This window comes from Pundamilia nyererei, unplaced genomic scaffold (genome assembly GCF_000239375.1).
Source record: "Pundamilia nyererei isolate P.nyererei 1_Seehausen unplaced genomic scaffold, PunNye1.0 scaffold00106, whole genome shotgun sequence".
Lineage (NCBI taxonomy): Eukaryota > Metazoa > Chordata > Actinopteri > Cichliformes > Cichlidae > Pundamilia > Pundamilia nyererei.
In genome coordinates, this window is record NW_005187507.1 from 1,276,570 (window position 1) to 1,288,467 (window position 11,898).

The 11,898-nt window shown below is 41.0% G+C and overlaps 1 protein-coding gene across 1 annotated transcript in view; it reads left to right on the forward strand.

Annotated features, from left to right (window-relative positions):
* Positions 1-11,892, forward strand: part of mical1 (microtubule associated monooxygenase, calponin and LIM domain containing 1) — a 22,624-nt gene extending 10,732 nt beyond the window's left edge. The window contains exons 15-25 of the mRNA XM_005740994.1: positions 1,034-1,140; positions 1,458-1,520; positions 1,639-1,870; positions 2,532-2,593; positions 6,303-7,107; positions 7,185-7,294; positions 7,379-7,492; positions 7,982-8,075; positions 9,105-9,198; positions 9,464-9,537; positions 10,779-11,892. Of these exons, the coding sequence (XP_005741051.1) occupies positions 1,034-1,140; positions 1,458-1,520; positions 1,639-1,870; positions 2,532-2,593; positions 6,303-7,107; positions 7,185-7,294; positions 7,379-7,492; positions 7,982-8,075; positions 9,105-9,198; positions 9,464-9,537; positions 10,779-10,972 (1,949 nt within the window). The 3' untranslated portion in view covers positions 10,973-11,892. The remainder of the gene's footprint in view (positions 1-1,033; positions 1,141-1,457; positions 1,521-1,638; positions 1,871-2,531; positions 2,594-6,302; positions 7,108-7,184; positions 7,295-7,378; positions 7,493-7,981; positions 8,076-9,104; positions 9,199-9,463; positions 9,538-10,778) is intronic.
* Positions 11,893-11,898: the final 6 nt, after the last annotated feature.

Consider the following 11,898-nt stretch of genomic DNA (forward strand, 5'->3'; position numbering starts at 1 on the left):
TATATATGTATATATATATATATGTAGTATATATGTATATATGTATATATGTAGTATATATGTAGTATATATGTATATATATATGTAGTATATATGTATATATGTATATATGTAGTATATATGTATATATGTATATATGTAGTATATATATATATATATATGTAGTATATATTAGTAGCTATTAGTGACAGCAATATCAGTCTTATATAACTCTGTTGCCTAGACACAGCGCAGCATTAGAATCACCTTAAAAGGTTCAGGTGTCCTCCCACTGAAAAATGTTCAAGAAACGTTCAAATCAGTGCTACCCCTTTAAGAAGCATATTACCCAGAATTCATTTGGCTTAAGTGGCTAGTACTGTGCTCAGAGCCAGCCTCTACTGGTTGTGCTGCTCTCCTGCACTTGAGCCAGCCCAGCAGCAGACAGATCAGTCATCGTGTAGAGCTGACTTATCGGGGGTCTGATGTGAGCAGCGCCTCTAGAAGGGGTTCTGCTTTTCCTGCGCTGAAGGAAGGGTTTCCCCTGGCTTTTTGTAGAGGTACACGTACAGTTTCTTTTTTCAGTATGTGGACTTATTCAGTGTAGATGTGAGCTCAGCCTTTGGAGGTACTGAATGAGCTGAGGTGGGTGTGATATACTCTGTGATGCTGTGCTTGTGCTCCGCTGACTGATGTGCAGGCAGCAGGGAGCTGTCAGTCTTGGGTAACCTTATCTGAATGATGAAAGAGTGGGGGTGATAGTCAGAACTGCAGCTGAAGAGTTTTTTTTATGTCGATTGACAAGTTAAATCCAACTGCTGCTTGATGTGACGCCACTGAAAATTCAACTAAGACTGATTTGTCATATTTCTGATAGAGACAATTTTTAAAACGGTGCCCTAAGAATATACTGGGCAGCTGTATTGAAGAGCTGCAAGTAGGCCAACACTCACATTCAGGTGTCTTTATATTAGCACTCTAGTCTAATTTAAGATGATTTTGCTGTGTGTCCCTCTTTGACATTTTGCATTTTTGCATTTTCTGTTGGCAACAGAGCCCACAGGCTTCCAGCCATCGTCCAAGTCTCTGTCTTTCTCCCGGACACAGTCAGCTGTCTTTTTCCTGAGCAAGCTGAAGCACAACTCTCTGCAAAGACGTAAGGTACGCCCACTGTGCCTTGAGTTCACTGTTTACACAGCACGGAGGAATCTTTGATAAAGATATTTTCAAACACACTAGCTTGTTGGCTGGAGTTCACTCCGGGGCCTTCGGTCTGTGTTCTCGAGCTGTTGGTGACTCACATGTCTGCTTTGTCTGGGATTCCTGTTTGTGATGACAAGATGTTAGATGTTAATTCAGAGGAAGTGGCTTTTGCTGTTCTACTCCTTGATATTGTTTAATCATGTTTGGTTTGCAACTGTTCTCGATATCCTCAACAAAATCAGGTCATGTGGTAGTTTATTTTATTTTCTCTGCAGGAAAAGCTGGCAGCTAACAAACAAGCCACTGGAACAGCGACAAGAATGGGAGATGAGGACAGTGTGAGTGTGATTCAACAACTCGTGCTGGACTATGCAAGCTTTCTGCATGATACTGATCTTTAAAAATCATCGTGCTCTGTTGTTAAATCTCAGTCTGCTGTCTGACCTTTTTCCTCAGACATTAGCATCTCCCGTCTCCTCTGAGCTCGATCCTGTCGCCGAGGTGGCTCCTGAGCCGGATACTCCTGCGCTGATGACAAACAGTGAGGAGTGTTACTTCTGTGGTGAAAGGGTTTATCTGCTGGAGCGAATCAGTGCTGAGGGAAAGTTCTTCCATCGGACCTGCTTCACCTGCGCTCGATGCAACATCACACTTAGGCTAGGAGGATACACCTTTGACCAGGATACAGGTGACTCCTAGTTGCTGAATTTATACATGTCTATATTTTGACTATACTCAAGTTTTCAACTATATCCATATCTGTCGCTCTACCTATAGGTGTATATACCATCTTAGCTAAAACCACAGATTAACATCTTATTCTTCACTCTACAGCAACTATCATTATAAAGTGTTGTTTTTTTCTCTCAAAGCTGTTATAGAATCAAATATTAGATATCCGCCCCACGCTGACTGAAGCTTCGAGTATTTGCTGGTGATTACTGTCAAAGAGGCAGCTTTCGTCCATATCTGGTCTAACTCCTTCGCTTTTGTTGTCTTTTTGCCTATCTAGCACTCCTCCGTGAAACTGCTTGATGCTGTATTATTGTGTATAAAGTGCTTATATCTATGTTTTCAACAGCTCTTGCATCAGTACTGTGATTGTTCTCTCAAAGCCAAGATCAGATTTTGCTCCTATAAGTGAATCACCGCTTAATTATTTATGTGTATAATTAATCATTTGCGCTGAGACCCTTTTCAAAGGGGTCTGTACTCAGACTAAAAGGAGATGAATAATTTAAGAAAGCAGCAGGGGTTTCCCTCTTTAGCGTTCACTTGTCTCTAAATTTCAACTTTTCTTGTTTTGTTTTTTTTAACATTTTTTTTTTTAATCTCTGATTTCTCCACAGGGAAATTTTACTGTGAGCTACACTCTGAAGAGCTGGCAAATGGGCCTGCAACATCTTGTGAGGTGGGTCACTGAAGAGAACTGATGTAAACCATGCTGTTGCTTGCTGCTGATGACTCCAGACACCATGTTGAGTCCTCTTATTCATTATGCTCTTGTTACACAATCTTCAGTTGCATCATCTTTCTGGCTGACGGGTTCTGTGTCAGCAGGACTCGCTTGATTGCGGAGAAACATCTAATGAGAATATTTGTTTCCAAACATACAGTTAGAGCCCAGTAATCATGATAACAACAAAACAAGTTTACAATACATAAAATCATTAGGAACACAGATTTGTATGACAGGTGGAAGGTAATCATAATGAGTATGCCAATTTATAGAGGTGCATTTTGAGACAGGATTTGAAAGCAGAGGGAGAGTCTATGTTGTGGATCTCTGGTGGGAGGGAAGCCACGGGTCGGCCAGAGCAGCTGAAGGCTCTAGATCCCATGGTAGTCACGTGGATGGATGCCACAGTGAGATGGATAGAAGAAAAAGACTTGAGAGTGAATGGTAATGGACTGGTTCTTATATAGCGCTTTTCTACTCTCCTGGAGTACTCAAAGCACTATACAACACGCCGCATTCACGCCATACACACCCATTCACACAAGCACTATTATCCATACGGTGAGTGCTTTCTAACTATCATTCATAAGCATTCATACTCCGATGGATGCATCAGAGAGCAAGTCGGGGTTAGTATCTTGCCCAAGGATATCTGGCATGCAAACTGGGGGAGCCAGGGATCGAACCACCAACCTTCCGATCAGCAGCTAACCTGCTCTACGTCCTGAGCTACAGCCACTCCAAAGCTTACAGCACCTGGTATTCCCAGGCGGGCTCCCATCCGAGAAATCAGAGGTAAAAAAATGCTTAGCTTCCGAGATCAGACGAGATCGGGCGTGCTCAGGGTGGTATGGCCGTAAGCCGTAAGAGTGCGAATGGGTTTGTTGATGTGCAGAGGCTCATAGAGGTACTGTGAAGAAAGGTTAAGGGTGGCATTAAAACTGAGGAACAGAATATTGAAATTAGTGCAATATTTAACTTGAGCGCTGCTGAAGGACAGGTGTGATGTGACCAACGGACTGAATTCTGGTGATGATGCAAGCAGCAGAGTTACGGATCAGTTCAAGGATGATAAGAACAATATCCTATAAACAATAAGAGGAAGACCAAAGAGACAGGACTCGGAGTAATCAGTGAGAGATATAGCCAAGGTGTGAATTAGGACAGGAATACCGTTCGGTGTGAAAGATGGATGGAGGCAATCAATGTCATGAGGATGGAGTGACGCTACTGATGTGATCTTGGAAGGAAAGTGTGCTGTCAACCATGACACACAGACTCTTAATCTGGGAATGGGAGAGAGAGAAACTGAGGAGGTGTCAATGGTGGTGTTGGTGCGAATGAGGAGAACATCAGTTTCATCACTGTTCAGTTTGAGAAAGTTGGGGGAGAACTGGATTTTCCTAGAAGCTAACACAGATGGATGTGGGTGGGACAGCAAAGGAGTATTTGGTGGACAGATAGAGCTGGTGTCATCAGCATAACCTGGAAATTGATATTGAATTTATGGAAGATATGGCCAAGATGAGGGAGATAAATAGACGAGGCCCTAGGACAAATCCCTGAGGAACACTAGAAGTATTTAGAAATGGGTGGGATTTGAAGTGAGGCCAGAGAGAGAGAGGATTGAAACCAGTTTAAAGAGGTGTCAGTGATTCTAATAGAGACTAGGATTTTAAATACACTAGACTAAAAGTTATTGACATTGTTGGGGTCTGCAGCAGGCTTCTAAAGTATAGATGTTACTGCCGCTGGTTTAAGAGAAAAGTGTACAATAACAGAGGTAAGGGGGGAACGCATGGTGACAGTCATTATGGTGAGCGGGGTTTATTCAAGACAGCAGGAAGATGATTTCATTTACTGGTAGATGGCTTTGATTTTTCAACAACAGAGGTACGTTTCAAACAAGTGAACAGGAGGGAGGGGCTGAGGGAACTTGTAGATGCAAATTTTAAGAAGGGTTACTTGTTAGTTGCTGGTGAATCTTATTTGGGCTTTTTTTTTTAACATATTTCATTTTTAGCTATGTGATGAAGATAAGCTTAGTGCAGACACAGTTTTAATTCAAGGTCATTTGCATCCAAATTGGACGAAGCATTTAAGAATTACAGCCTATATGTAGCCTTGTGTTTTAGATTTCATTTAGTTTTTTTCCAAGAGGCCAAACCTAATTGTATCATTCACTCAGAAGCTGTTTTGTGGACAGTTATAAGATATTCCAAGTGTAGTATTTGGATTTTGAGGCAACGACTGTAAACCCACAACATGAGTTCAAAGGTACTCTCCATGCAAAAGAAGCGGCCTATCCTTAATTTGCAAATCAAAACAAAGCATCAAAGAGATAGCGGGAATGTTAGGAGTGGACAAATGAACTAGCACTTTCAACAACATAAAAAGCTAAAAAAATCTAGTCCATTGACCATAGGGCTGTATGATTTTAGGATCATGGGGATTTAGTCATGAGAGAAAAAGCAGTGTTCATCACAAGCTGCAAAGTGGTGATAAAATCACCTGAAAAGCCAGACCAGCTCCTGAATAGCATTGTTTGGACAGCTGAAGGGTAGGTTAACCTGTGCCAGTGTGATGGGAAGAAAAAAAGTATGGAGACATCATAAATTGCTCATAATCCAAAGTAAAACTGTGTAGGCAGTGTGATCCATGCATGGATGGCTTCTAAAAGCTCTGTCATTTATCATTAATAAATGCTAGTGACTCAGAGTGACAGATGACAGAAGCAGCAGGAGGAAATCTGAAGCATACAGTACAATACTGCCTGCTCACATTCAGCCAGATGCAGAAAAGTGGAGTGGACTACATTACTGAAGTTAAAGAAGTGGATTATTCTATAATAGCCAATGGAAATGCCTAATCTCAACCAAACTGCACATACATTTCTTTCATTTCATTTTCCTTTCTCGCAAGATACAACTAGGGGGGCATGCACACATATGAACTAAAGACAGTCCTAATATTTCATGTGACATCACATTAAATATATACATTTATATATATTTAAAAATGGCTGCAATCACTCAACAGTTGATGCAATATTTTTGTTAATCCTTTTAATTACCGTAAATCTTGGACTACAGGCCGCACCGGATTTTAAGCCTTAAGGCGTTTCACCTGTAATATGAGATATTTACACAGAAATACTACACGTGAGTATTTTTAAGGTAACATAAACGTTATGGTAACATACAAAAATACATACTGCAAATGCTTTTTTTCCTCGAACAGCGCCTGTAACACGGCTACCTTTAAGTATACGTACGTATCGGTAACACACAAATTACATTGCTTATGGTTTTTTTACGGAACAGTGCACAAACAACATTACAACGTCTCTTAACAACCAATAAAAATATATACACTACTCATCATTTTGATTGGTCTACTGTTACCAGGCAAAATGTTTTTGGCGGCATGAAACAAAATGTGCATTAGCCGCAGTCAGTGTTCACAGTGTGGGGAAAAAGTAGCGGCTTATGACCCGAAAACTACGGTACATCTGAGTTATTGAAACTACAATTGCATCTTCTTTCATTTCAAATATCTAAAATAATTTGTTAATATAGAGTTAAATAAACTTAACTAATTTGTATATAGTCTGTGGGCTAATTTAAATTAAACATGTTTTTCATGCTTTTTATCAATTTAGGAAAGCAAAGGAACTCAGAGAGAGACAGAAGAAGGAAACGGAGTTTCCAGTGATGAATATACTCCATCGCCATCAGATGAGGAGTATGAAAACACCCTGGACTGTGGTCCTCCTACTTCACAAACATCTGAAGAAAAGGACCACCGCATATATGAGTCAAAAGAAGACTCCCAAGAACCACTTGTATCAAAAACTCCCACAGACCATCCACCTAAATCTGAGGTAGCAGCAGCCATTAAGGAGGTGGAGGAGACAAAAAAAATGACTCCATGTCCAGTTCCAAAGCCCCGTCGCTCTCGGCAGACTACTCCCAGCCATCAGCCCTCTCCCCCAGTAGCAAAGCCTCGCACAGTCCACCTCATCAGTCTCACCGTCCCAGAAGAACCTTCATCTCCGACTCCCACAGAGGAGGGCTCTAAAGCAAGACCAGACTCCCGTCCTAAACAGTCACTGCGGAAGCTTCAGTTGACCACTGAGGAAAAAACCCAGCTGGTGAATCTTCACAGCTTCAGCGCAGACTCGGATTCAGAAACCCATGGCGGATCCTCCTCCTGCTCCTCTTCCTCAGCTAATGCAGGGCCTCCTAAAACAGAGGGCCTGGATGGGCAAGAAGAGGAGGGCTACTGGAGTGGGAGCACTGCTGGGCAAATGCGGGAGAAGAGGAATCGACGCTGCTTCAGAAGAAAAGAGATGCCAAGTGGGCAGGCCAGAGTGCGATCAAAGTTTTCTCCGTGGAATCTCTCTTCACCAAGGATCAGCAGAGACACCCGGCTGAGTGTCCACGTTAATCAGCCGGGGAGAGTGGGTAAGCTGGCAACTCATCTCTTTGGTTTTAGCTCAATCTGGGCTTATTGCAACACTTACTCTTACTTTTTCCCACAGAAACAACATTCAGACATGTCCACCACACCTCAGAAGAGGGCGTCGAAGGAGATGAGGACGATGATGATGAGGACGACGATGAACAAGACATTGACTTGTTTGATGACCAAGTAAGGATATCGGTAGAGTTCATTTGTTTCAGTTTTTCAGGGGGAGGATATTTTGCACTAACTGTAATATTACTTTACCTCTAGTTTCAGAGTGTGCCATCAGACCCCGTGGAGGCAGAGAAGCTGGAGTTTAAGAAGATGAAGACGTTGGAGCGGCGAGCCAGGATGAGTGAATTACAGCGATTCCGCAAAGCTCAGGTGAGTGATACAACTTCACTTAGTGGAGCAATGAATATGCACATAATTATATATTATTATCATTATTATTATTATTACTATTATTACTATTATTATTATTATTATTATTATTATACAATATTGTAATTTATGTCATTTCTAAGATATGTTTTTATCATCTGTAAAGTTATGTGAATCCATGCTTACTAGTCATTTTTGCTGCAGCCAGTCATACAGTTTGCATAAAATTGAAATCCAGTAAATGCAAACACATGCAAATCACAACACAGCTAGCAGTTGGCAATCTGTAGTGGAGACAAATTCCTCAGCCTGTAATCAGCTGTTAATCCCACCTAAAATGTTAAGAGAAACAAATTTTTGCAGAAAATTGTTCTTAATATTAAAGAAAGTTTGCAGATGAGTCACCGTGTTGGTTTACGTTTGGTACGTTGGTTACGTATTTCAATAAAATATTTGTCAAGATGTACTTCTTGATTTTGTGTTTCACAGTCTATCCAGAGAAGACTGGAGGAGATTGAGGTGACCTACAAAGACCTGGAGGACAAAGGTGTGACTCTGGAGCGGACACTGCGAGGAGAGGCTGGTAAGATCAGATCATCTTTTTTATACATATTTAAAGAACTTGCAGTGTATTGTTCTATATCTCCGGACATTTGCGATGAAAAAAAGCTTATTTTGGAAGTATAAAGTCATTCTAAAAGTGTATGCTTCCACATAAATAAAGATTCATAGTTGAGGAAGATGGATAAATTTGAAATTGTTTGTGGGAATGATGTGTGTCCTCTGGACTAAAGAGGAGAGTCAAACATCCAGTTTGTTAACAGCTTTCACTTTAAAAGCATGCCTCTCTAATGGTATGTTCTCTATGGAATTAGCAGCTTGCACATCCGGAAAGACGGCATCAGTACTGAAAGTTGTCTATGCATGTTGCATGCTTTAGCATGAGAATGTGCTGGTGTGAGCTTTTACGACAGCTTTTACAACAACATAGCTTTGTAGTAGAAGAGTCCAGGTGCTGAACTGGTCTGCCTGCAGTCTAGAGCTCTCACCAGCTGAAAACATTCGGCACATGATGACACAAAAATATGAGATAGAAGACCCAGGACTGTTGAACAGCTAGAATCTGTATTTTCAATCGACTTTTTAGCAGTATTTTATATGAACCAAGTGCACAAACTGAGATTACTGAGATTTGCAACACACCATTTACTTCAAACTACGCCGATATTTAACACTAAACAAACCAGCATGTCTGATTATCTGCCCTTGATATAAAAATGAACTGACTGCATCTCTGTTTAGAAAGCCGTGAAACTTTTGTAAACCACACGTATGAGTGCTATTTGGGGATTGCATTCCTATGCTATTTTGGTCTGTTTAGTAAATCTAGCCCTAAATTTGTAGGTCAGCTGAATTCTTTTTATTACAGCCTCTTGGAATCCTTATGCAAGTTAGCGTGTGGGCTTGTAGACAAACACTCACATGGGTGCTGTGTCAGATGCTGCAAATAAATCTGGTTCCTCCTCACCACTTTATTGAGAACCCACCCCACCCAAAAAAAACACATCTTCCTGTTTTCTTAAAGAAAATATGCACCATTTTTTCCTTGCAGAACGCAGCGGTTCTCCTGATATGATCGAACAGTGGATCCAGCTCGTTCATGAAAAGAATGCATTGGTTTCCGAGGAGTCGGAACTCATGGTGGCGTAAGTCTGCAGCCTCACTGGATCATTCTTTATTTCATAGAGTAAAAGTTTGTCTAGTCATACAAGTAATACAACAGAGCATCTGTATACAAGTGACATGGTAGACGGAGCAGATCTCACATCAAAACACTGCGGTGACTGGCTGACCTCACAATGCTAAAAGCCAGTCTTTTTTTCACAGTCAAATGTCGTTTGTTGTCGGTCCTCATGATAACATACAGCGTTACTACTGACAGGACTCAGCTGATGCTTGTTTCTCTTGCAGGTCTCGACAGCTGGAACTCGAAGACAAGCAGAGCATGTTGGAGCTGGAGCTCAGGAAATACATGGAGATAAATGGTGTGTACTTTGGTGTGCACACAGAAAGACTTGTAACTAAAAGTGTCTTTGATGTAGTTAAAGGGAGGAGCCTAACTTCTAAACAGGCACCAGGCCGAGCAAGGCCCGTACTGCAGTGCATGTTTGTCCTACTAATGAGCACATCAATGCTTTCTTTGTCTTTGCCACGTTTGTTGTTGTCCCATTAACTCATGTCCTGCATTTTGTAGGACACCATACACTACTGGAACATGTTTTTTCTTTTACTAAATTACATATCATATGATTATTTATTGACCATAATTTCTTCCAGCATTAATGCCACTAAACTAGTGACTTACGCCCGTTCATAATGTTTCCCCTGGGGTTTCCAGGTAGTGTATTGTGCAGTGAAACAAATTTTGACCATTTTCTGCAAACAAATAACTGAATATAGAGAGATAAGACTTCTGGCACCATAAGCATTCGGCTTCTGTTTTTAGTCTAATTACATTTAGTCAGGTTTTGGTTGCATGGAGGTAAACAGTCCATTTAAAGAGCAAAAAAACAGGGATGCACATGCCAAAATGCAGTCCCATAATCATCATCTATTACCTGATGAGAATTTTTAAATATATTACAATTAATTAACACAGACTGGTGCACTGAGCAGGAAGTTCATATTAGCCTTTATTTCCAGAAAACATCAAACAAAGGTCAAAGAGTCCCCGGTTTGGCCCAAACAGGCCACAGATTGCCTTTGAAGCACTTTCAACAGTGCAATAATGGGCTCAGCATTTTGAGTCAGACATATCAAGTAGATAATTTCCAGTCTGCTTAAGCTTTAATTAGATTTAGGTGAAATGTATGGAATGTGTTCTTCCACTGAAAGAGGGCAATGAATAGATATTTAGTTGGAAATGTTTTCTCCTCATGGCAAGTATGGACAGGAGAGGAATAACTGAAGGGACTATAAAAAAGTACAAACCTTGGCAATTTAACTGTTTGAAAGTTTGAAATGACTCACTAAGGGGCCTTTTGCTTCTATGGAAAAATAAAAATACATTCCTGGCAAGTCTGGCAGCCTTTCTACTCAGAAAGGTTTTTGCATCATAGTCAGCAGATGTTGGGAAGGGAGGGGTACAGTACCAATTATCCATTTTTTCCCCCTAATTAGTGAGAGGACGAGAGTTTACTTGCAAGAACCACTATTCAGCTTAGACTTGATGTTTGTGTCTGTTATTAATTAGAATTGGGTGTGTGCATATGTTTTCGTTTTCCAGATAAGACATCAGAGCAGCAGGCAGAAGAAGAGCGAATCCTTCAGGAGATGATCGAAGTGGTGGACATGAGGGACTCTCTGGTATCGTTTCTGGACGAGAAGAGGCAGAAGGAAATAAGCGAGGAGCAAGAAGCTTTCTGCATCATGGAGGCCAAACGGCAATCAAAGGGAGGATCTCAGGTTCACTGGGCGTAGGGTGAACCTGCATGTCCCGCGCTGGTGATTATTTCACATCTTCTGTGTGTGAGACTCGCTGCTTTCAGACTTGAAACCTGAAACGTACATTTGAAAAGCCAAAGATGATCGAGCTTCGTTATGGAAAGTAACACACCACAAGCACTCAGTCAGCGGATAGGATTTAGTTCAGGCTTGTGAGCCCGGAGGCTCAGAGAGTGTCAGTTGCAATCCACCCCCTAGAGGGAGACATAAGCCTGGCGATCTGAGTCTTTCAGTTGACATGCCCAGAGTCTGTGCAGCTAAAGTCTGCCTGCCATATTGGGGTCATAGCAACATAGCCGCATAGGAAAAATGATCTTTAGTGTATATTGAACTATTGAACATCTATCACACAAATGATGATCAGTGACCAGCCTGGGACTTGGCCTGATTTACTGTCAGATATGTGACTTTAGCACTGAGCCAAGATAGAGCAGTATGAAATCACAGTGGCTGGAAAGCTGCTGTACCTGACTTTGTCTCCTTAGAGATAGTTCTAGGCTGATAATACAGGACAGCTGGTGTTTTTGAAAATAGATGTTCATGTTGATTTTACTTGTGTCATCATGGGAAGTGCTACTGTACACAAAAACATGATATCCTAATTCTATCTTTAGTATTTGTATTACATAAATGTGATGGGACTGTAAAGAAAAAAAAAAAAGAAAAACTAAGTGACATTTAAACATTACAAATATTCAAACTTTGTTTTTCATATTTCTTTTTGTCGATGTTGATGTTTTGTAGCACTTACAGCTGTTCACCGTGTCCTGTCCTGCAAGCACATTGGATAGTTCATCTCAGGGGTTGATTGTTCAGTCCTTTCGGGTCAGAGTTAGTTTTCCAGTGATAGTCTTCAAAAGTTGGCTGCACTTTATTAGTGGATGTAGTTAATTCGGGGTAAT